Consider the following 25,096-nt stretch of genomic DNA (forward strand, 5'->3'; position numbering starts at 1 on the left):
GGGCTGTGTCCCCAGCAGAAAGGGCACTGGAGTCCAAGCAGGCAAAAGGAACAGGTGTCCATGACTAGAGGAGCAAGCTCAGGTACATGACTGCAGTTAGCTGGAAACAAGGGTAAGACGCAAAACGTCCTTCGTTTCCTGGGCTGGTCGTCAGTCAGCACGTCAGTGGGTCTGGAAACAGGGCTTCCTGCCCCCGCTCACCAGGCAGCAGCGGGGAAGAGCCCGCCCAACCCGATGTCTCTTCCCAGGGGAGGGCAGCGCTCCCGCCCTTGTCCTGCATGCCAGCCAAGGAACAGAGGAGGCCCGGAGATGGGGCGCTTTCCGTCATGGCCACTGAGGCTCCTTGGCCAAGCCCGAGCCGGGCCTGAGAGCGGCTTGTTAAGACCAGGCACAGCACTCTAGTCGCTTAGTTATACGGGCTTCTTAAAAGGGAAGATCAATAGCCAGGATAATAAATGCTCAAAGATGATGGAACAATTAAACTGCTTTGTCCTAGGTGACATAAAAGATGTCAGGTCCTGTCGGATGGAGCCTTCCTCGAGGCTGAGCTTCCTGGTCCCCTCCATGGGTTAAACTAAAAATGATTGTGTATCCAGCACAGTGTCAAGACCAGAGATGGAGCTCCCAGAAGGGACACACAGCCCCTCTGAGAATGTCTCTGATTTGCGGGCAAATCCCTTGTTTTGGGACCAGTCCCTGTGCGGGAACCCTAGAGAGCCAGTCTGTTTCACCTGTGCTGGCTGGCTCTGCCCCTTTATCATTCATTCCACAAAGATTTGAGTTCTGCAGACACAGTGGTGGGCGGGAATGTACATTTGGTTTTCAGGGGTCTTCCACTCTAGCAGAAAAGCCAGTCACTAGTCAAATAGTCATGTATTATCTTTCTGCAAACTTTGTAAGTGCTCTGAGAGAAAGAAAGAACATGGGACACAAAGAGAAAACTAGGAGATCTCGGTGTATTCTGAGAGTGAGGGAGGCTAAGGTCTGAGATATGAGCAGCAGTTAATGGGATGGAATGGAAGCAGCTGAGAGGAGAGAGGACCCAGGCAGCGGGAATGGCACGTGCAAAGGCCCTGAGGCAGGACAGGGCCTGGCATATCCAGGAAATGTGTTCCAACACAGTGAGGAGAAGGGAGGAGAGACGAAATGCAGTGAGGGCTGCAGGCCGGACCGCACGGGTTCATGGATACACGGCACGGACGCGAGCGCTCTAAAAGCAGTGGGGTGACCGGCACTGTTGAATCCAGAAGCAAACCCACTGAGCAGAGGTCCCGTGAGGACAGAGGGGCAGGGAGGCTGGCGTGTGGGGGACACACTCAGACTGTGTTGGTTCACAACAGCCGAGCCCCAAGGTGAATTCTCAAGAACACAGGACTCACGAATAGCTGCCACCTCACCATGCAGCGATGTCTCTCCAGAGAAATGTGACGGCAGACACTGCCGGATTGGAGCAACTCTGCTGGTGAGCAGGGAGGAGGAGACGGGAGCTTGGAAGATGTCTCACCCTGCGGCCACACCTGGGCTGCACCTGTCTGGAGTACCCAACGACCCATTGCTCCCTTGGCACCTTCTCACAAAGCAGGTCACAGAGTTACCTGAGAGGAGGGAGACAAATGTGGCAGGTTCACGGGGACCCAAACCACCGCCCAACGGAGGAAAGGCCCAGAGAGGGAGCCCAGGAATAGAGGGTTTGATCTGGAGAGGAGGGCAACTGGCAGCACAGACAGTGCTCGGGCCGGAGGCAGGTGTGGGGCCCTCGGTCCAGCCTTGAGCTCTGGGCTGCCGTGGACCTGGGAGTGACTGCTCCCCGGCTTACCTGCATCTGGCTGGACCACTTCTCAGGCCAGCCTTGACTTGTGCGAGGTCTCTGATGGCTGGGGATGTCTGCCCAGCACTGTTCTGTTTGTTAGTCGTGGCCCCTCCCTCTCCACCCACGTGCTGTAAGCGCGGCTCCCCACCGGGTCGGCTCCACCTGGGAAGGGAGGACATGACTGCATGTCTGCCTGGGGAATCCACTCATCACTCTTGTCACAGCTGATTGGCCAGGAGGTGTCACACGGACACACATTGCTGCAAGGGAGGCAGGGAAATGTCGTCTTTATCTGGGTTCTGTCACTGTGGCGGGGAGGTGCTTTGGAGGATGGGCCGCTCTCAGAGACCAAGCCTCATGGCATGTGGGTGTGGGGGCTTGGCATGGAGGAGGCCTGGGAGAGGAGAAAGTTGGCAAAGAGAGAGAGAGAGGCCAAGGTGTGAGAGGGGCTTGGCAGGATCCACGGCTACCGTTTCCATTGCCGGAGGTTGGTGCCACCACCCCCAAAATTAGATTTCATGACTTAATACACATTGCTTCTAATTAAACAAGTTCACGTGGGTTTCCACCACTTACCACCAAGAGCCTTGATGGTGTGTGGGGCCAGAGGGTCAGCTTGGAGTGGAGACCCCTCAGGCCTCGTGATGTCCCAGGGACTCACCGCTCTGCAGCCTCGTCCCCCAGCCCGTGTCTCGTAGAAGCCCAGCAGCTTGGGCTGCACCAGGCGGGGTTCCCGGGATGGGTCCTGCTCACCCAGCACAAAAGGCCCTTTATATGGCCCTCACCTGTCACCTTCCTCTGCACCAACCTGGCTCCTCAAAACCACACCTGCCAGCGGGCACCCCCGCCTGTCAGAGCACTGTGTTCTTCCAGAATTACCAGGATTTCTCCTCCACGAGGAGAGCACTTGGCAAAGGCTGTTCTTTCTTTCCTTCTTTTTGTGGTTTGTGTTTTTGAAAGGACTGAAAGCAAGCTGTTATGTGTCACTGGAACATATGAGAGGAAGCACGTATTTTCCACACACAGTTGCTCCCTATCTCAGACCCAGGAACGCAGAGTTTTAGAAAGTGAACACCAGCAGATCTGAGTCAGAATGTTCCAGATGGTGGGGCTGAAGTGGTGGGATGGGCTCCCTCGGAAGCTGGAACATTCCCCGAGCACAGAAGCCACGTGAGTCCCTCTCCAGGCTGGCTGGGAAACACCTGCTTCTCTCTCCTCCTTCCTCTTCTCCAAATGTTCCCCTGGGAGCCCAGCCAAAGCTGGGAAGGCCCTGAGGCTCAGTGCAGTCAGCAGTGTTTCTGTCTCCTCGTGGAGGGTCTTTCTAAGGACGAGATGAGGTTGGGAGTAGGTGGGCCACGGAGGGGTCCTGGCTGGATTCCCACCAGGACAGGCTCACACACTGCCAGCAGAGGACGACCAAATCTCCAAAATTCCACCCTCCCAGGGCCACTCTGTGGGTGGACCCACTAAGTCCTTCCAGCCCAGGCTAGGTGTCTTTCGACCGTAGCTGTGATCGTCCTGAAGTTCTGGGGCCGGGGTTACGGACACCCAGCTGTGGGCAGTGTGGGCTCCAGAGAACCCAAAGGGGTGGGCGTGGGGACCCAGGGACACCAGAGGACATACTGACACACGATTTTCACATAGTAATTGTACCTTAGACACAGTGAAACTGGCCACGTTCTCTTAAGCTACCTTTCACCTTTATGTGATTGAGAAAGTTTAGGTAAAAATGCCAATTGTGCACATCAAGGATTGTTGTCATTGTTCTTTTCAGTTAGGAGTAGCTTTGGGGCTTCCAGGGGGAGGGGGCGGGACCTGAGGACCCTGGCAGCATCGCTTGGTCAAACTGCACGCAGTGGCCATTTCCGAGAACGCCTGGGTCACAAACTAACTGAAACAACTTCAGGTAAATCTGATGTTTTATCACAACAGAGAAGGAAAAAGCCCGTCTGCAGAACAAGTCTGTAGTTTCAGGCTCCTTTGGGTGGCAAATGATGGAAAATCAACTTGAACTAATTTTGGCAAAGGAGGGATGTGCTGGAGGGCCTGCGCTGCAGGGCAGGACAGGTAATCGAGCGGCAGGGTCCGCAGGGCCCCAGGGTGCCCTGGCTGAGGTCTTTCCTCTCTCTAGTGTCTGCGTCTGCAGTGTTTTAGCTCTGTCAGGACGTGCTCCCGTATCAGTACCCACAGGGTCTGTCATCAGAGACAACCTCGCTCTTGTTCGCGTATGCCATCAAAATCCTGGGCAGGACTTGAACCAGGCCGGGCCACTCGACACGGGTGTGTGTGGAAGTGGAACCGCTCCCCACCCCCCAGCCATTTAGACAGGAGGGAGGTGTTTCCTACAAGGGTAGGGCCCCAAAGGAAGAGGGTGGGCAGGCGTGCCTGTCTCCTTGGCCCTGGCACCCCCCTCTTTCCTGGGATTCTCCAATGACAGCCGCACTTCTGTTTGCCGGTCTGCCCCTCCCCTGCCCCGCTCTGTGTGACCAACTGAGCTGAGGGTCACTGTGCCCCAGCCTGGACATGTGACCCCTCCAGAGACAAGGAGAACTGCGGGTGACAGCCTCTGCCGGGTGTGGCAGTTCGTGGTCTGGCCCCCACGGAGGTGAGCTTGGCTGGCTTGGAGCCAGCCTGGAGGGACTGGGCCAGGAGACACCTGTGCTCCCTGTGCTGGGTGTGGGTCCTTGATCAAGCTGCACCTGGACCCCCACCGGCCCAGCACTTCCCAGGTACAGGAGCTAATAATTTCCATTGATTCTGCTCAAGCCCCTCTGAGTGGGGTTTCCTGCCATTTGCCAAGGATAGAGTCCTGACTCAGAGTATTATATCAGCAAAAGTAAAAGACGCCAGGTGCCGGACACATACACCTAAGGAATCCCAGAGGCTTAACACAAAAAATGTTTACTCTTGACATTGAAAAGCTCAGTCGTTATCCAGTGTAGGTGACCAGGGGCTGATTGGCAGGTGTTGACTCCACCTGGTGGTCATGTGACCCAGGCCCAACCCACGTCGGACCCTCTGAATCCTCTCCATTCCACAGGCCTGAAGAACAGAGCAAGGACCAGGTCCAGGTCTGGAGGGAAGCCCATCATTTCTGCTCACACGCCATTGGTCAGAACTCCATTACATGGCTATACCTGGCAGCAAGGGAGTCTGGGAAATGTAGTCCAGCTATGTGCCCAGGTAGAGGAGAGGGCAGGCTCTGCCCAGCTCTGCTGCTGACCCGCTTATCTTGGGGTTTGCTTCCTGCTGAAGCCACCCGTCCACTATCCACCCTGCACGTGAGCGGCCCGGCCCCAAATCCACACCATGTGGCCTCGCTCCCTGTGCAGCGTTCCACACTTGAGACACCAAGTAGACTGACAGAGGTAATTAGATTGGCAGGTGCTGAGAAAACCTGGCCATGCTATGAGGCAGTCAAGACAAATCAAAGGGAAGCCGGTCTAGCCAATAAGCTACTGGATGAGGCATTTCTCAGTGGGTTGGCAGCGGCAGCCCTGTTTGCACTGTCTGGACGCTCAGGCCGTCTGCGGAGGGGAGAGCTCAGCTAACAGGAATCTTGTCAGAGCTGCCTCCTGATCACCACTCAGGATTATGGTTTAATCGCTGCTTGTCGAGCAGGGCCCCAGACCCAGAGCACGACCTGCCCCTCAGGGAAGCCAGATTTAAAAGCCACTCTTCAGGAATCCTGTCTTTTCCTCCAGACAGGTGAAGACAAGGTGAGGTGCTGACTACAATCAGGGCTCCACCTGAGGCCCCCAGCCCTGCCCTAGACCCACGGGGCTTCTCACGATTATTTGTTTAGTTTTTCCATTCCTGCCTCCCTTCCTCCTTCCTTTCTGAGAGGGAAGAAGGCGGGGAAGGGAGCATTTGGACCTGCTGCGTGGAGATGCCAGGCTGGGAATACTGGCAGGCAGAGAGGAGATTTAAATTCATCCACTTGAGAAACAGTTTCTTTGGGAAGGAACATATGGGACTCGTTCAGTGGATGTCCCTGATCCCCTCCAGCATCTCTGCCAGGAAACCCAGAGCTGGGGGAGGCGCACAGAGGGGAGGGTGGGTGAGGCTGGAGGGCGGTCCCTGCAGGTATTTCAGGTGTGCTTGCAGGGACTGGGGGAATGGATGGGGACCCTTGGTTCTTGGCTTGGGGACTCGCCTGACACTTAGGGGTCTGGTAGGATCCGACTGACGATGTAGCACAAAGGCTCAGAACAGTGGGCTCTTGTCGCTTCTCTTTCTAATTATTTGCAGTGTCTGTAGGTCAGTTAGTCTTTTTTTGGTGGCAGTTTTACCAATAAAATGACCGTAATCTGAGTCTTACTTACTTATCAGGGCAATTGAGGGCATCAGACAGGACAAGATGTCCAGGGAAAACCCCTGGTGAAGTATTTTGTCCTGCACATGCCACATGTGTGTCGGAGCCAGTGTGTGCTGACTGTGTGTGGGAAGCAGGTCCAAATGGCGTTCTCTCTCTCTCTCCCCCTCTCTTCTTCTCACCTTCCGATTTTATGTCTGTTTTACAGATGACAAAATCTGACACTTGTCCAAAGTCACATGGATAGAGGGATGTATGTGCTGGATCTGGTCAATTTGAGCAGCGGGACGAGAGTGGTCCTGCAGAGGGGACAGGAGGGGGACAGGAGCACATGCGTCCTGTGTGCCCAGGTGCTTGGGATCCTGGGGGACTCGCTCACTCAAGATTGTGCTGCGGGAGCCCTTGGGTCTTTGCATGGCTCCCAGGGGCAGAGGGGCTGGGATGGTCTCGTGGCCTCCGCCCTCATGCCTTCCTTTAGGGCTGTGCCAGGACGTCTGGGAGGCCACCAAGTCCTCAAGGCCTTCACCCTCAAAGAACCAGTGCCCATTCCCTGCCTGGCCCCAGAGGGCTCCGCTCTGCTGGGCTGGGCGTCTCACAGGACGCACACCATGGGAGGTAGCAGCAGGGTAGGGAGGACGTGCCCTCACTGTTGCCCGGGAATCCCCACCAGAGGACCTAGCACAGAGTCCAGGATGGCAGGGCAGAACCCGAATCTGAGTGTCCACTTTCTGCTGCTTCCGAGGAGGTAACTCCACTGACAGCTGGTGCATCACGTCATTGAGGTGGGGACACTTACCCCGTTTCTCGGAGAAAGAAATCGAAGCTGAGGGGCCGAGATGACCTCTGAGCCATGCAGACACCGTGCTGGGCTGTGACATTTGCAGGAACGCCTTCCAGGAAAGGAAACGAATATGCCAAGACTATCTTGATTATAAGTGACAGAATCCCAACTCACATTGGCAAACAGAGCAGATGAGCCTGGATTCAGCAGGACAGGGTGTGGGTTCCGGTGCTCCCCAGAACTCGCCCTGCCTTCCTGCACCCAGCTCGTCACTCTCAGCCAGGCTTCCTGTTGCTGTGATGATGACCCCAGGGCTCCATCAGATGTGCACACCGGTGGGAAAAGAGCACCATTTGCCAGGCTTCCTTAGCAAAGCCCAAGAATTGAGTCCTGTTGGCCTGTCTTGGGCCGTGTGTCCACCTCCAAACCGTCCCTGGGCCAACGGCAAGGGACGTGTTAACTGTCCTGTGATCCGTGGGCCAGTTCTGGACCTAGGAGTGGGCTTTACCTTACCTCAATCAATAGATTTAGAATAGGTGGCTCCACAAAGAAATCTTGGAGAACAGTTATAAGAGGAAAAATGGAAAATTGCAGACAGCTATCACAGAAATAAGTGGCATGAGAACGCTTCCACAGCCAGGCGTGAGCCAGCACTGCTCTGTGTGAGCAGGTCCCACCAACATGCCTTCCTCAGGTCTGTGTGAGGTGGGCTTTCCTGACATAGGGTCCCCACCTGCCCAGCAGCTCGGACCCAGCTGCACTGACCTGTCTTGTCTGCACCAGCAAAGCCTGGGTATATCGAGAGAGCTCCCACGGGGGTCAGGTAAGGAAATGAATCTGATGAGAGAGAGAGGAAAAAAAACCGTGTGTGTGTGTGTGTGTGTGTGTGTGCGCATAGAGTCCCAGAGAGCAGTTTCCAGGCTCTCGGCCTCACGTGGAAAGGTGCTGGCTCGGTTATTAGATGGCCATCAGCTGTAATCAGATGTCCATCTGCTGTGGCTGGGTGGCCATCAGCTGTTACTGGTTAGCCATTAGCCACTAATATAACTGCCATGGCTACGCTAGGGGGTAGGTTGGTTGGAAGAGAAGTAGACGGCAGGTTGCAGATCGTGTGGCTCCTGTTTCCTGTGTCTCCAACCCAGCTGCCAGAGAGAATATAATGGTATGAACCCCCATCCATGGCTCCATGGGTGTTCCTTTTTGGCCTCACCATATCCTGTGTTCTGGTGCGGGGAGTGGGACCAGAGACCCTGCATGACAGTGTGTGTGTGTGCACACGCATGCATGCGTGCATGTGTATATGCAGTGATGGAGGTGACGGTGGTGATGGTGGTGATGGTGGTAGCATCTTGTTCCTGATACAGGACATTTGAAGAGGCTTCAGGCCAAGGAGGTAAAAATAAATGACTGAAGTGGGCTAGACAGGAATTGTGGCAAGATAGCTCTTGCACGTCCCTCTAAAAGGAGCAGCACTTGCTCGGGTCCACCCACTTTTTCCATGAGGAAATAGGAGCTCTATGTAGCCATATTTCTAAATATCTCTAGAAACACCAGAAATCCCTTTAAATCAGAAATGTCCTGATTTGTAAATATTGGTAAATAACTCACAAATTTAAAGAAGTGTCAGGGGGCCAAAGGAGATGCATTAACTGGGACCACGTGAAAGCTTTGTGATGAAGTTGCAGTGAAGGAGGGATAGAGCAAAACCAGAGGATCCTTGGGAGAAAGACCCTTACCCTCCACTGCCCAGCTCAGGGAGGTGGGTCAGGTCTCTCCCAGGGCTCCAGCCTCCGGGGCTCCACGTCCCTCCAAATCTGTCTCCCCTCCATTTCTGAAGCCTGGGGTTTGGGTCCCAGGGTTTGGAGGGTACCCCAGCTCTCTGTGGCTAGGTGGGAATCCCAGTAGACTGCTGTGCAAAGTGTTTGATCTTCAAATTAAAGTGGAGCTTGTTTGGGAAAACTCAGTTTCACAGAAGCCTATAATTGGGGCCTGTGGGGACATGAACATTCACGGAGAATTCATGGGAAGCTTAGTTGCTGCCTGTAAGGAGACATTTTGCGAATTTCACCACGAGGCTCTGAGAGCAAGGCTCCCAGCAGCAGTGGGGCCTGGACAAGCCTGGAGGAGACAGGTGTTCTCCTGGGTCCCTCGGCTGCTGTGTGTGGAAGGAGGCAGCCTAACGCAGCTCCGAAGGCCGGCCTGTCTTTCCAGGTGTGCAGCTTGGTCCCTCTGCACCTCCAGGTACTCATCTGCCATGTCAGTGTCCTGGGGCCACCGTCACAAATACCAGTTACTTATGGCCCCCCAGTCCTGGAGGCTGAAGCCGAGGACCAGATGTGGGCAGGGCTGTTTCCCGCTGAGGCCTCTGTCCTCGGCATGTGGATGGCCGTGTCCTCCTGGGGTCCTCCTGTGATCGTCCCTCTGTGTGTGTCCTAATCTGCTTCTCATAAGGACTCCAGGCATGTGGAATAGGGTTCCCTACTAACTTGACTGATTACATCTGCCGGGACCCTGTTTCCAGATGAGACCACGTGCAGAGGGGCTGGGGTGAGGACATGTGAATTCAGCCCATGAGATCTGTAGAATGGGGTAAAGAGTACTAGCACCCGCACTGTAGACGTGGGGTGGGGATTGGATGAGCTGACGAGCTCCTGGCCGGGAAGCGACACAGCACATGTTCAGCTGTGACAAGGAGAGCCTCAGAGCTGGAGCCTCCAGGGCCTGGCGTGAGGTGAGATCCGGTTGGAGCACAAAGCTGCCTGTTGTACCCTGTGGGGCAGCCTGAGGTGCTTCACCTGGGAGAGTCTGCATGAGAGATGGGTGGTGGTGCTCTGGCAGCCCCTGGCAGCCTGGGCCAGGTGGCTCTGCACAAGGGCCTTTTGTTATTTCTGCAGCCGACAGCCATTCCTTCCACTTCTGAAAACTGCATCCTCTTCTCTCTAGGGGTCACTGCTTCCCCCCTGGGTGAAGTCTTGGAGGGACCAGAGCCTGAGAAAGACTGACACTCGTCCAACCTCAGGAGAGATCATGAAGCAACTGACCACCCCTCAATCGCTGCCGCCTGCCGGCTCACGTCAGGATGCTTCTGACTCTTCTCCAAGCTTGGTCCTTTACTGCCCCTTCTATCTTGCTCGTGTCTTCCCAGTAAATCCAGTTCCTGCTCATGCTATTCTGGATCAGTGTCTCTCACCTGCAACCAAAGAGCTTCAGGTAGACGGACGGTCCCTGTGGCCTGAGGCACGGCCCCTGCACCCCAGCCCTCTGCCTGGCACACAACAGGCCCCGGCTCTGATGCATGCCTCCCTTCGCCGGGGGCAGCTGCAGCTCGGAGGAAGGCCCAGCCAACGCCCTTCCACACCTTCTCCGCCCTTCCGTGAGCAGCTCCAGGACACGCCAGGCCAGTCCCCTGGAGGACAGCAAAGCCACCTCAGCTGAGGTCCACAGATGCAGAGGACCAGAGCCACCCACTAACCCACAGCTGACCACACACCCTGGGGAGCCCAGCCACGTCCATGAGAACTGACCAGCCAAGCAATAAGCAAACGCTAGGTTGACCGAAACCTGTGGTGTTCTAAGGGTGGCTTGTCACACGGCATGGTGTGGTAGCTGACAGCCAATGTGTACTTCAAGGTGGATAGAGGAGCCACGACGTCCTACAAGGTCAGATGACTAACCATGGCAAGTCCTAGTGGATAGTTTCCTTTGATAAAAGTCATTAAGAAACTTACATGAAGGACTGAAATCATCTAACTGTTATTACAGCTTATTTAAAAATTATTTGGATTTAATTGATCAATTAGATTAAATTATACAGTAGTGAGAGTTGGCAGGAGCCCACAGAATTTGAAAAGCCCTTGCTCCGGGCCCCAGACGCCTTGAATCCAGCACAGATGTATTTTTAATGAGGTTGTTGCAGGTTGTTCTAGACAGTTTGTTTAGGACGGCTTGTGGTGACATTCCTGTGCCTGGAAGGTCTCACGGTGTCCTGGGGGGACACGGTGACGAGGCTGTGCCATGCTCCTGGCAGAGGGCAGCCGTGTGCACCTGCTCACACGGCCCGTGTCCTCTCCGTGGTGCCACATCCTCAGGACCCCTGGCAGCAGACAGGCTCACAAGATCAGGCACAGCCGAAGGGTCCGGGGACCAGCTCTCTGATGTGTTTATTCACTGATGGGAAACGACGAGTCCTCGAAGGGAGTGGCTTCGTCAGGGGTACTTGGGCGGCTATAATGTCTTTCAGAAGAGCCTTAGACACTATGATCTCAATCCGGAGGAGCCCAGATGCTGATCCATTCATTCATTCATTCATTCATTCAGCGCACTCTCGCTGGGGGCTGGTACTGGGATACACCGCAGAGTGGGACTGACACTCAGCCCTCCCCACCACCGGCTCCTGGGTGGCCGACCGTCCCATCAGGAGAAGACAGCCCAGAGCACGGCAGTGACAGCACCTGCCTGGAGCCACCCATCCCGGAAGGAGCCCTGGAACGTGTGATTTATGAGGAATGGGTACTTGTGGTTTGGGAACAGTTTGCTCCTTCACACTGAATAAAACGAAAAGGTGGTGGCAGGGCTGCCGAGCCTGCGAGCCTGCGAGCCCTCTCGTGGATACAAATGACTGTCATCAATCTTTCTACACGGTGCTTTGCTTTGTGGCCCCTCTTTGAGGAATTCAGCCGAAAACCCACAGTTGGAGAGACTGCCAGAGGGGAGAGGAATGTCTGCTGCAGTCAGGGAGTGGCCTGTGTCCCAACCCCAGTACCACCACTCTCTGTTCCCGAATGTCACCAACAGCACTGAGCCCTTCTGCCACCAGCTTGAAAAAAGTCCTTGGGAAGTAAAGCTCTAGTGATTCCTGGGACAGCGCTTCTTAGAATGAAGAAATTGCTTCCTGAAACTGGCCAGCGGGGTTTTGTGTTTGCAAGTAGCAGAGACCTGGCCCCCACAAGCTTCACCCACACAGGAAATGTACTGATTTATATAATCTGGGTTTTGTGATGAATCCAGGGGCCCCCATATTGAACAGACAGGTAAACAGGACCCCTTTATTTATTCATGATGCAAATTGTTATGACTCTTCATATTTGAATCTTGTTTTCAAGTCTTTTCAAGTGGTACTGACTGCATTAAGAGAAAGCTTTGCAGGGACCCAGGAAAGGGCGAGCCGGCGGCTCACAGGTCTGGTCCAGGCCTGAGTCAACAAAAACGGAAAACATTTTGGTGACTATTTTTCCTCTGACAGAAGGAAGAGCGTCCAGTGGTGGCCTTTTCCAGCTGAAACGTGCTCCAGTCTTGGAGCTACCAGTACTTCCCTCCGAGCAGACAGGGAAAGCAAAGATCTCCCTGCAGCCCACACTCCTGATATGCAGCCTCTCCTCCTAAGACATCTGGGTCTCTGCTGATGCCCTGACTCGAGTTTGCGGCACTTCCTGGTCTGACAACAGCAAGAACCCCGGACACAGGGCCCTTTGTCACGGTCCTTCCTGGGCTGCAGGGACTGGACAGAGCCCACACCTTCCGTATCCCATCCTGTCAACAGGATGGAGCACCTCGAAATGTGCGTCCAGGTCAGGAGAACTGCCCGCCCGGCCGGCAATTGGGACGTCTTCAGAGTAGGTTTGCTTGCAACCCGGCAGAGCCTGTGGCGGGGGCGTGGACCGGGCGTGTCTGCCTCAGTGGTCCTGGCTGGGCAGCTCATCCAGCGTAGGGCCTGGATGGCCCGTCAGTGGCTCTGAGCTCCAGCTGCCTTGTTTGTTAAGTGGGATGAGAATAATCCTGCCGGCCAGTCATGTCTGGGAGTTCCTGGGGGTGGAGGCGGGGGTGGGGAGAGTGTGAGCTCAAGTGTGGGACCTGAGCGGGGCGGGGGGCTAGGAAACAGCACGGGTGTCCGTTTTCCTGACCGGCTCTGATGGGGTGATGTGGGGTAGAAGAGGTGATGCTGGACCTAAGGGAAGAGTGAGTGTGCAAACGGCCGGGGGCCAGCGGGAACAGGCTTATCCTGGAGAGGCAGTTGGGAGCCAGGGGAGGCATAAGAGGAAGTGAGGCCGCTTGTTAGAGCTGTGCATTTGCGGGAATTCTCATGCCGCCGTGGACGATGGACGGCCGGATGGAGGAGGGGACGGACACCGGACTGTGGCGGGCTGTTGAGAAGGAAAGATTACGGGCAGGGGACAGCTGAGGACAGCAGGGTGGACACCAGGATGGACAAGGGGCGGCTCGTGCTGACCGTCTCCACTCACTTCAATCTCTGCTGCTTTGGTCTTGTTTACCCGCTACGTCCCTCCTAAGTTGTACAAAACGGGAAGAGGGTGCAGACTGGGGACGTTCAGGCAGAAACTAAAGTGGGTGTGGACGCAATTGTGTGCAGCGTGAGCACGGGCCCCAAAGGGTGCCAGCGTTCAGTAGTGAGTGGGGAGACTGGTCCTCAGGGAGGTGGAGGAGTCACGGCCTGAGGGCAGGAGGGCGTCCGGGAGGGTGGTGCTACCGGAGCCAGGAGGACAGTCAACAGGGAAGGACAGTCCCCGGGTGAGCGTGCAGGGAGGGGCCGTGCCACGCTGGCGCTGCTCTTACAGGGGCCCAAACCTGGCCCCGTGCATCCCCCAACCCCATGGCCAGTGGTGTCAGGCTGATGGCTTGAAACGGGGCACGGTGGGAGTGTTTACTCCGTGGAAATCGGCAGAACCCACGAATCTGCTTTCCTTCCCCTCATAGAGTCGGCTGTCAAACATCTACCTACACACCCCGGGAGGGGAGGAAGGGAGGAGTTCAGAAAGGATCCCCGAGTCCGGCAAGCACCTTCCTGAGAGCCCTGTGGCTGAAGGGAGAATGGAGGCAGGAAGTGAAGGCAGCTATAGCAAGAAGCCTAGTGCAGAGGGCAGGACGGGGGGCCCTGGTTGTCCCATCCACTCCATGGAGCCCGGAGGCCATGTCCCCATGGACTGAAGGAAGGGGCTGGTTTCATCTGCTTGGGGAGCGGCTCAGCCAGGTGGGCAGGGAGGCAGGGGCAGGACTGGGAGAGGCTGCAGACCTCGAGCCTCAGCTGAGGGCAGGTGCGAGCCCGGGCCAGGCAGAGCCTAGAACGCCACCCCCACGTAGGTGCACGTAGGTGAGGTGTCCCTCCCAACCAAGCAGGGTGTCACTGCTGATCAGGCTGGCCTCTGGGGGAAAGGCCAAGGTCGTGGGGCCCCCCTCCAGGCTGCTTCCCCGTCACAGGTGCACAAGATGCAGGCAGCCTGAGTGCCCTGCATGAGTGACAGCCCTACACAGAGCCAGGAGGTCCTCAGGGCGGGTCCCGGACTTGAGAGCCGGAGTAAGTGTCGGCTTGGCAGCTTGCTGGCGACAGTCACTGAAAGCCCCTTGTTCAGAAGGCAGGAGTGGGAAGACACATTGTGCCTGTCCCCCAGCAAGGATGATGGAAGCTCACGGGAGTCCATGAGTCGGGGACCACGGAAGCCGTACAGGTGGCAGACGACTGAGTGGCTCGGCCCCGCACCAGGGAGCAGGCTGCAGGACAGCATGGCTCCTGCCAGCTCAGGCCTCAGACGTCCGTTTGTCTCCATGACAAGATCGTGCAGGCAGGCCGCCCGGCGGGGTCCCGCTCCGTGACTACCAGGGACCGCCCCCTTTTCTGCTCTGCCACCCTTGATGTGTGGACTTTCATCCACATGCTTGTAGCTTCATTGTCATCAAATGGCAGCTGCTCCTCCAGGCGTCACATCTGAGTTTCAGAGAAGACAACAGGAAGCTCAGAGGGAACCTGCCAGACCAGAGGAATCAGTGCCTTTGAATGAAGGAGTAAAATCCTTGCTAAAAGCCTGACCCTGCAGACTTCTGCCCACACTCTCAGCCGTGACCAGCTAATATGACCACCTGTCTCCATCCACCCAGGCTGCTCTAACAGAATGCAGTTTATAAATGACAGACATTTATTCTCAGCTCTGTGGAGGCTGGAGTCCACGATCAAGGGGCCAGTGTGGCCGAGTTCTGGTGAGGGCCTCTCTCGGGGGCAGACGGTTGGCTTCTCGCCGTGTCCTCACGCGGTGGAAGGGATGAGGGGCTCTTTGGGGTCCCTTTTGTAAGGGCACTTACTCCATTCATGGGGCTCCCCCCTCATGACTGAATCACCTCCCCAAAGCTGACCTCCTAGCACCTTCACCTTTAGGGGGGTAGAATTCAACATATGAAATCTGGGGACACAGGCATTCGGCCCCCAGTGCCATCCAATTACCTGTCGCAGGTTGGTGTATCCTAATCAGGAATTAGTCTGGTGTGACAGAGATGCTTGTGGCCAAGTGGCACGTACAGCTCTCTGAGCAAAGTGAGGCTCTCGCACGCGGAGGGACGAGGCCTGCTGGCTGGGCTCCAGTCCAGGGTGATACCAGACTCCTGCTCCAGGCTGTGGTTGTTAAAACGAAAGTGCAATCAAATCCGTGGGCACACCATGAGGCCCTGGCCCCACCAGGGCAGGTCCTCCCTGCAGCCAGCCTTCCGCTAGGATTCCATGCCCTCCTGACAGCTGGGAAGGGGCAGGAGACGCGTCATCAGACCCCGTAGGGAAGAGGGATTTGGCAAACTCTTTCCACTCCTCTCATGAAGAGATGTCTGCTGTGTCTTTCCCCTGAATCTGGCGGCGGGAGTAACTGTGTGACTTCCGAGGTCACACAGGCCATGGATCCTGCTGACTCTCTCCAGAGGCGGGAGCTGGGCACCCACAGCCATGCTTGCTCTGAGGAAGCCCAGGGCACATGGAGGGGCAGGGGTGGGAGGGGCCCGGTGTGCGTGGGTGGGAGGGGCTTGGGGGGGGTTGAAGGAGAGGGCCCTGCGTGGGGGGCAGGAGGACTGTGGGCGTTCTGACAGCCAACCAACAGGTCCCAGCCAACCGCTGGCTGTCACCGCAGACACAAGAGAGGGAATGAACCCCGGATGATCCATCTTCCGGCTTTGACTCGTCTGCACTTGGTCTGCCGGTTGGCTGGGGCCCCAGACCTCACCAAGCAGAGGTGAGCCTGTCCTCTGCCTCCTGCCTCAGTTGTAGATTCACGAGCTAAACGACTGGATGCTGTTGTTTTAAGTTGCTGTTTTTCGGTGCTTTGAATACCCTGAAGGTTTAATGGTTCATCAGCCAGGATTTGTGATGAAGGGACAAATTACATTGTGGGCCAGCAGGAAACGGGAGAGTTCATTGTTCAATATGGAGGCAGCTTAGAACAGAGCTTAAAGGATGCACTCTGGAGCCCAGGTCAAATCTGGCATCATCGCCAGTGTCTGTGACCTTAGGTAAGCTCTTCAACCTTCCTGTGCCTCTGTTTCCTCATCTGCAAAATGGGTATAATGGCGCTTTGCCTTGGAGAGCTGCTGTGAGGGTTAAGTATGTGCATTTTGTAAAGTACTTAGAACAGCCTCTGGCACGTGGTAAATACTCTCTAAGTATTTGGTAAATGAATGAAAAATTGAAACCTGAAGGCTTCCTAGACGAGGTCTTTGTTCTACTTAAGAGGCCAGCAAGGGACAGGCATTGGGACATGCTGATGGTGACTGCCAGTGACTGATGGTATTGTGACATAGTAACTATGAAGCCTCAGGACCCTACGGACAGCTACAGTCTAGGCAGCAGGGTAACACACATTCTATCGTCCTTTTAGAAAGTGACACTTTCTGCTATCTGTTAATAGTCTCTGCCACCCCACTCCCTGCCATCTCTCTCTCTCTCTCTCTCTCTCTCTCTCTCTCTCTCACAGACAGACACACACACACACACACACACACACTCCCTCTCTCTCACACACGTCTATCCCTCACTCACACATTCTCATCCACTCTCTTGGCTCACTGGAGGGCAGGGGGTGGCTTGGCAGGCAGACCTTGAAGCCCCCTGCCTCTCTCTGCTCTTGAGCACACTGCGAACGAATGCCGTCACCTGCCCGAGGACTGATGTGCCCATCTGTGGAGTTAATGGGCTGTGGGCCCACCAGCTGTCACATGGGGGCATCCAAGAGTGGCATCAGAGGCTAATGAACAGACTCCACAAACATCTCTGTTGACTCTTTAAAGTCCCTTAAAGTCAGAGCTAAATCAGAGTCAGGGGAAGGCAGAGTTGGAGTTGGGATTTTGGGGTGTCACTGGCACCCCACTTCATCTCTGGGCAAGAACTGGAGCTGCTGATGGGTTTCTGCGCCTGAGGGTTTGGAGGTCAATCACTCAGCAAGCACGTGGCCTACACAATCTCTGCCCTTGCTCCCTGCCACCTCCAGTTGAGAGTGTGCAGGAGGAGAAACGCCGCCAGCATTTGGAAGCTCGAGTGTCAGTTCTGAGGATCTTGGCTCAGGAAAGGCTGCCGATGCCCTGGGATCCAACCCCATCAGTGACTTTGGTCTAAACCAAAAGCCACTGCGCAGGCATGTTTCTTTACTCTTCTCTAAAATGGTTGCATTAAATTCTAACTTAACAATAAGCATGCATGGCACCCTGGGAGCCTGGCGGGGGGGGGAGTGTGGGGGAGTTTGGAATGAAACCCTGATGTTCTGGAAGCTTGCTGTGTATCAGGAGTGCAGTTCCCCAGACGACCTCCAGGTCTCCGTCTTCCAAGCCCACAGTAGAATTTCACTTCCTGCCTCTCCCTCCTTCCCCGGTTTGTGCTGGGGTGTCCACATGACATCTTCTGGCTCATAAGTGATGAGTGGAAATAGCAAGTGTCACTTCTAGGCTGGTCACTTAATGGCCAGTACGAGGCCCTGCTAAGCTGTCCTCTCCCCTTGACACGGCCGTCATGCGAGGTGGCCATTGTCTGAAGGCTGTGTTCTGAAGTGACTAGTCAGCACGACTCCCTGTTGACCCCGGGGGTTGTAGCGTGTGTGAGGTATAGCCCTGCACAGTTTGAGATTTGGGGGTGGGTTGTTTGTGGACATGGCCTAGCCTCTGAGGACTGATACAGTTAGGTAGTGAAACGTGCTATGCCTGACACCCTGGTTGAATGTGAACAAGAAAAGCCCTTTAGTGACTCTTGATTTTCAATATATTTTTAAAATCAGATGAATTCTGGTTTGCTGGATGATTAGGTGCAGAGTGCCCCCAAACTTTCCTAAGACAACGTACTGTATTTTGAATGAAATTTAGCCAAATATTGATGCATATTTGGGATGTGTCATTTCCTACTAAATTTTAGAACGTGGTACAAAGCAGTTATATGAACAAAATATGAAAAAAACAATGTTTTCTCCTGCAAAACCACGTTAACGTCACTTTCAATACACATATAATGAAAAATGCTTCATTTTTTTATTTTCTTTAGTGACAATAGCTAATCAATTTGATTCTGGAGCCGAATTGTCTGGGCTTGCATCCCAGATGCATGCTTTGCCTTTGATGTGACCTTGAGCCAAGCATCACCCTCCCGCTGCCTCCGTTTCCTCATTTGTAAAGTTAGATCATACCACCTTGTACCATAATTTCGCTGCTCTTAGCGCTGATCACTCCACAGCCATAAAGCACCTAGTACCGCGCCTGGGAAAACCTCACCACTGTGTAAATGTGAGCTGTTGGTGCTTTTCTTCCAAAGGCTATCTCTACAACCTGGCATTTTTATGAACAAAAATGCAGCATTTCCTAGGAAAGGACACGGGAATGTCTATTTATCAAAAACAGGCCAGTGTTTATCAAAGGCCCCCTCTGGAGACTGTTCTGGACTGATGATTAAAAGAAATCCCAGGCTCCTCGCGGAAGACGTGATTTATATGGTAAACTCCCTGTAGACGGTGCTTCTGAAGTCCCACTGGCTGGGTCCTTCCTGGTGGCGGTCCTCTGAATTTCTTGAGACAAAATGTCCTGAGAAAGAAAAACCATTTTGGCAAGGAAGGGGAGGAATGGGTCTTTCAGCTCTCACCGGAATCTGCCCGGAGGCACAGGATAGGTTGGCATGTCCAGGTCAAGAAACGTGTGTGGGAAAAGAGCGCTGAACTAGGGGCCAGAAGGGGGCCACGAGCTGGGGAACCTGCCACCCAGGGGTCTGTGGCACCTCTCCTGAGGGGTGTCTGGGTTCAGCCTGGTGGAGCCCCTAGGTCCCCTTAAATCTCAAGTCTGCCAGCCTGTCCTTGAACTCAGCTCTTTCCAGCCCTCAGCCCCAGAGCGGGGGCAGGGGAGGGAGGCCGGGGTCGATTCGGTTTGGCTTAGGGAAGCAGGGACACCAGCAAGGTGGCCCTGACCCTGCTCTCCACGCTACTCCCCACGCTACCCTCACCTCCAGTCATGCAGACAACACCACCTTGACCAAGTTTGGGATTCATTCCGAATCTGCGGAGGGGCCGTGGGGAGGGAGGGTGCTTTGGCCCCGCCCTTGCCACGCCCGCAGGTATGCCCTTGGTGTGGGTCCCCGGCCAGGCTTGGGGCACCGGGAGCGCGCCGGGCCCTGCGCCCCGCGGGGAGGGTGGAGTGGGGCGGTCCCGGAGGGGAGCAGGCGGCGCGGGCGCGCGTGCATGCTGATGAGCTGGGCCGCGTCACTCCGCACCGGCGCCGTGGCTGCGGGGCGGGCAGGAGCCGCACGCCAGCCGGAGCGCCCGCGCCTCCCTCGCCTTCCCGGCCCCACACCCGCCCCACTGCCCCCCGAGACGGGGCCGCGCCCCTCTGCGGAGTATGCCGGCTGCGCCCTGCGCCCGCGGCCCCGGGCAGCCGCTGCTCTCGGGGACCCCGGGCGGCCGCCGGGCGCGCTGAGAGGGCGCGGGAGGTGCTGAAGGGACAGCTCCCGGGTGCAGCTGCCGGCCCGCAGCCCCCTCACCCACAGCCCCTGCTGCAGACCCCCGCTCTCAGACCCCGGCTCGCAGCCCTCTCCCCCTCCCGCAGCCCACGCACCCACAGACCTGTCACCCACAGCCCCTGCCGCAGACCCCTGCTCTCAGACCTCCCCCCACCACAGTCCCCTCCCAGCCACAGTTCCCCCCCCCCCCCAGCCCCATAGCCCGCTCGCGAAGTCCCCGCAGCCCCCGCGGCCCCGCGGCGAGCCGGGCTGGCTCATGGTCCACCCAGCGGCGGGCTGGGCGGAGGCTTCTGCAGCCGTGCCCACCGGGTGCCCCGTGGTTGAGGCAGCCCCCAGCTTCCACCGCGTTCATGGCGGTGGCCAGGAAGATCAAAACTTTGCTGACGGTGAATATCCTGGTGTTCGTGGGCATCGTCCTCTTCTCCGTGTACTGCCGCCTGCAGGACCGCTCCGAGGGGCTGGTGCAGGCGGTGCGCAGCGCCGACCGCCGGGTGCGCAGCCGGCTGGCCAAGGCGGGCGCGCTGCTGGACCGCGAAGCCATCCTGCAGCGCCTGGACCACCTGGAGGAGGTGGTCTACAACCAGCTGAACGGTGAGCCAGCCGGTGCCCTCGGGCTAAGGGGGCGGCTTGAGGGCACTGATGGCCAACAGGGGCTGGATCAAACTCCGGTTACTTCCGGAGGCAGGTAGGAAAGAGAGGGGCTCTTTGAGGCCTCCTATTAGCAGAGAACGTTGGCCGGGATGACGACCAGTTCACTCACTCACCCAGTGGACACTTGAGAACACCCCCCACCACACACGCAATGACTCCACCTTGTTCCCCGAGAGAACTGGAGAGAACTCCTAAGGAGGGTGGAGAACCTGCTGTAGGAGCAGGAGGTGCCCAGGGCCTCTGCGCTTCTCTAGGAGATGACCTTAGCCTGGGACCACTCCCCGACCTCCATGAAGTGGAGAGAGGGCAGGGTCCCGCTGCCTTCAGAGGTGGCTGGGTGGTGTCCTCCAGGCTGGTGAGGAAAGGGGCTCCCCGACCACAGGGCCTGTCCAGTCACCCGCCATGAGGATGCTCGGGGCTTGGTCCAGAAAGTGCCGTGGGACAAGCGTGAGGCTGCCAGTGTGACTGGGCGACAAGTAGTTGGTCCCCGCAGGGGACTGGCAGGTGTTAATTACAAGGGTGGACCCTGGGCCCCCGTGCCCGGGGGACTGGATCCTTGGGAGTGACTGCAGGAAGCCCAGCTGCTGGTGGGGGCTCCTTGTTCCATGGGAGCAGGTATACGTCACCCTTGAGTCAGCATCAGGTCGTGAGGGTCAGGGTCATGGCAGCTGGTGGGACCAAGTACTTTTCCACTTCAGATCCTTGGGTCGCTCTGTGCTGAGTCTGGCAGGAAGGAGAAAAGTTCGTGGGCTTTTTCCTCTGTGCTGTGCTCTGGTTTCTGCACTGGCAGCGCCAGCAGAGCTCCCTCGGGACGCATCTGTAAAAGCCACCCCCGGGAGGTGGCTTGCGGGGTCCTCTTGGGCTTTCCTTCAGGATGCCCAGCCTGCCTCCCAACCTGGAGACTTGGTGATGTCCCGAGATTTGAGAACTGTCCACAGCCTCGCATGCCCACTCAGAGCAGAGCACCCTTCTGACTCCCCATGCCCTTTCTCGCCACCCCCAGGTCCCCTGGTTTTCCTCCCCAGGTACTTTTGATGGGCGCTGTGCTTTTCTGACCTTTCCAATTCAGCTGAAGCCACGAGGGGAGAAAGTTTGGTTCCACTGCCACTTGGCCATTCTGGCAGTGTGATTCATGTCCCGGAAGGCAGCGTGCCCCGTAAGAGCACACAGCTTTATTGGAGTGTATTTGCCAGGGTGTTATGGTCTGTTTTATGGGGAGAACCGAAGGATTATATAAAAACATTGGCAGCACGTCCGGTTGTGTAACATCACAACGGCCAGCTCAGCACCGCGAGCCGGTTCTGAGAAGCAGCCAGGATTCTTGGTGGCAGAAGAGCCAGGACCTTGCAGCGACTTTCCCGACACTGACTGACCTGAGATAATGAAGTGTTTCGGGAACGTGGGTGTCACTGCACACCCACCCTAGTCTCTCCCTTCTCCCCTCTCCTGGCTCCCCGCCTATCCTCTTTCCCTTCCCTCTTCCCTTCTTTCTTCCCACCCCTCCTTTTCCAAAAATCTTTTCTCCTTCCTCCCTTCATTAAATCTCTTCCTTCCCCTCAGTTTCTCTCTGTCCTTCCTCCTTTCTCTTCCCACCCCATTCCTCCAACTGTCCCCTCATCTCTGTCTGTCTTCTCTCTCTGTCTCCGTCAGTCTGTCTCTCTCTGTCGCACGGTTTCCCCTGCCCCTGCTCTCTTTGACAAGCCTGTTTCGTACTGTCTCAGGCCATGTACGTAGCACAATGTCTCACCCAGAAGTCATTCAGTATTTGCTCCTGGAAATGGCAAGAGAGCCCCAGTCTAACTGTCATCCCAGGTTGGTCCTTAGGAGGGGACAGAACAGCATTGGGGTTGACATCTGTTCACAAGAAGCCATTTGAAAACAGTGCTCAGCCTCCAGATGGGCACAGATTCCCCCACGTGAAGGTTGTGGAAGCAAAGAGAAGGCTTCCTGGCGGAGGCTGGCCCCTGCCCTTCCCACTGTGGCCTGTTCTATTTTACATCCAAGAAACGTGATTCCTGGGAGTTTTCACCCAATACTAATTCAGCCGAGTTTAGAAAGGAGAGGGAGAAATCCAAAACATTGGTTTATCACTAATATTTCCTCTGCCTTGACTGCTTCCTGGAAATCTCTCTTTGGCTCGCAGGGGCTAGTGGGAAGGAAAGGGTGTCGGGGGGGGGTGAGGGGTGGCCCAGAGGCAGGACATTGTCCCCAGTTCTCCCCAGACCCTCCCTTTAGCTGGTCCGATGGCCTTTCCTTGGGATGTCTTAGTGACCTCAGCAAAGACCTGTTACCTGGTATGTGGAGATTCAAATTCACAGTACCTGGGGGAAAACATTCTTGCAGGGGATGCGATGTAAGGACATCCTCTGTGTACGTGACGGTTGGCTTCTAAAGTCAGTGCTCACGGCAAGAAAAAATTGTTTATATCCTTGTGAATATCTTAACTCGCACATAAGACACGAACCATGGTTCTGTGTGAAGCTGGCCCAGCAAGTCTGGTGAACGCTGAGCCTGAGAACCTCTAAGCTTGATGAGAAGGAAAAGGAGAGATGTGTTCCCACTCCTTTGTCTGTGTTCAAGCCCTTGTGCCTTTAAGAAAATGGCCAAATCCCTGAGGATAGGGGTGTGGAGGGGAGGGCAAGGGATTTTCCTGCTCTCCTGCGGTTGGCAGGGTTTACTACTCTCTCAGTCAGTATAAAGCCTCTGTGAGGCTAAAGCAGGTGGCTTTATTCCATTGTTGTAGACCTTGCACAGGGGTAGGCCTTGCACAGGTGAGGGTTTGCACAGGTGAAGGCTTTGCACAGATGAAGGCCTTGTACAGGTATAGGCCTTGCACAGGCAGGCCTTGCGCAGGTGAGGGTTTTGCACAGGTGTGGGCCTTCCCCTAGTATCAGGAAGGGCTGTGTCTCCTTAGTTCAGAGGACAGAGTCTGGCCCCGACCTGGCCACCCATCCCTTTCATGACTCTGGATGTGTTTTCACGACTCCTGAGGAGCTGTGACTCTGGAATGGAGCTGGGGGTGGGGACGGTGGGGTTTCAGTTTGGGTTGGTTGGTGGTTTTTGAGGGAGGTCGTTTCTAAAATTCAGAGCACACATGGTCAGTCCCCTCTACCTTGACCCAGCCCAGCCCCAGTTCACAGGGCGCACGTTACAGTCTGAGGTCAAAGCTGGGGTCCATGGTTCGGAATGAGAAGCCGGGAGCCAATGAGACTCGCCCAGGCTTGTTTAGAAAGGGAGTGGTGGCCAAGAGAGGTGCTTGCTCCAGCATAAGCCACATTTCTGCAGTTACTAAAAGTTCAAGTTAAAATACCAGAAGGTCCAGTTGTGGGCTCTCAGGCCATGGCCAGAGACGTCCCAGGGTGCGGCCAGCTCTGCCAAGCCCGCGCGGGTCACTCACTTCCTGCCTGCCCCTCCTCCTGGAAAGAGACCCTTGCTGACGCTGGTCTCTCACAAACTTCAGGAATTCACGTAGGGTTGGCACCGTTTTGCCATGTTTGTGCACGACAGCTGTCGTTACTCACCTGAGGGTGGGCCATGGGTCTGTTGCACTCACAGCGCGAAAGCCCAGGGTCCAGCAGGACCTGCATTTGTTCCCGCCTCGTAAACATGTGTCAGTTGAATGACTGTGTGGGTTTTTCTCTAAACAATTCATCGTTTTTGCTTAAAGTAAATTTCTGTTAGAAGACAATTGCCAGTCACCACCATTCCCCTAAGTAAGAGGTGACTATACAAATGAACGCAATGAAAACAAAATCGTGCTGCTGGAATCCATCAGGTCTCTCGTCACCAGGGGCTCTGGGCTGGGTCTGCTGTCTTTGTTAAAAGGGAGTTCTGGAGTGACGGGCTTGTGGGGATGGATTAGCCTGAAACCAAGACTTTCTCCTTGAAGAAACCAGGACATGGAGACGGCTGTTCGTAGGGAACACGTGTCACAGCGCGAGTGCTGACCACCGGCCCACTTTCTGCCCGAATCCTGGCGACATGCTGGTCCCACAGGATTCGGACCCCACACTTGGGAAGCCCGGTCTGCAGCAGAGCCTGTCCTGAGGGGACAGTTTTGTGGGGATTGGAGGTGGCAGGGTTAGGGACGTGGGTGACCAGCTTGCTAAGGGGCACGTGTCCCCAAAGCTGTGCCCACTGGAACGGGGTCCCAGATTTGAAAGCAGGAAGCCAAAGTCCTACCAATAGTCTGAGCACAATGAGTTTAAATCGTAAGACCCCAGGTTGAGCTGGATGGACAGGTCACAGGATGGTGAGGGGCAGGATGGGGACAAATGCCAGACTATTACCTGACATTTGCCTTGCACCAGTGTCTGGCCGTGCAGCCGTTTTCTCCCGTGGTGTTTGCTTCATTGCTAGGCAGGTATCGCAGCTGAGAAGCTAATCTGGGGAGCCCATCCAAAGCTTCCCCACCTGACGTGAATGGGGGGTGGTCGGCCCATGTTCTCCCCACCTGTTGACAGCTCCTGGCTCAGGGTTTCACACCAGCCATGTGACGTCAGTGAGGGGTCTCTTGTTTCCCCTGCACAAGGTGGACACTCTGTCAGTGCTGTTAGAAAGATAAAAGCAGGTGAGATGGGACGGCAGCCTGCAGGAAAGCGTCGAGGGGTCTGGGGCTGGAGGACCTGGCTGTCCCCTCGGAACCTCTGGCCCCCACCGTGCGCCTGTCCCAGCCCACCAGCCCTGAGAGCCCCCGGCTGCACAGAAGAGAGCTTTCCGAGCTTCTTCTCCGTTTCCCCATGTTCTTTGGGATGCTTTCAGCTATCCCACCAGGGAGGGGCCCGACCCATTTGT

The 25,096-nt window shown here is 56.0% G+C and overlaps 1 protein-coding gene and 1 long non-coding RNA gene across 5 annotated transcripts in view; one reads left to right on the top strand and one right to left on the bottom strand.

Annotated features, from left to right (window-relative positions):
- Positions 1–17,500: 17,500 nt before the first annotated feature.
- Positions 17,501–21,472, bottom strand: LOC117017640 (uncharacterized). Its single transcript, XR_004422111.1, has 3 exons — positions 21,359–21,472; positions 20,416–21,025; positions 17,501–18,726 (listed from the first exon to the last, which is right to left on the bottom strand). It is a non-coding gene; the product is annotated as an uncharacterized LOC117017640 (long non-coding RNA).
- Positions 19,423–25,096, top strand: part of GALNT9 (polypeptide N-acetylgalactosaminyltransferase 9) — a 56,776-nt gene continuing 51,102 nt past the window's right edge. For all 4 annotated transcript variants that reach the window (XM_033098089.1, XM_033098087.1, XM_033098088.1 and 1 more), the window contains exon 1: positions 19,423–20,242. In XM_033098089.1, coding sequence (XP_032953980.1) covers positions 20,002–20,242 — 241 coding nt within the window. In that variant the 5' untranslated portion in view covers positions 19,423–20,001. The remainder of the gene's footprint in view (positions 20,243–25,096) is intronic.

This window comes from Rhinolophus ferrumequinum, chromosome 25, assembly GCF_004115265.2.
Source record: "Rhinolophus ferrumequinum isolate MPI-CBG mRhiFer1 chromosome 25, mRhiFer1_v1.p, whole genome shotgun sequence".
Taxonomy (NCBI): Eukaryota; Metazoa; Chordata; class Mammalia; order Chiroptera; family Rhinolophidae; genus Rhinolophus; species Rhinolophus ferrumequinum.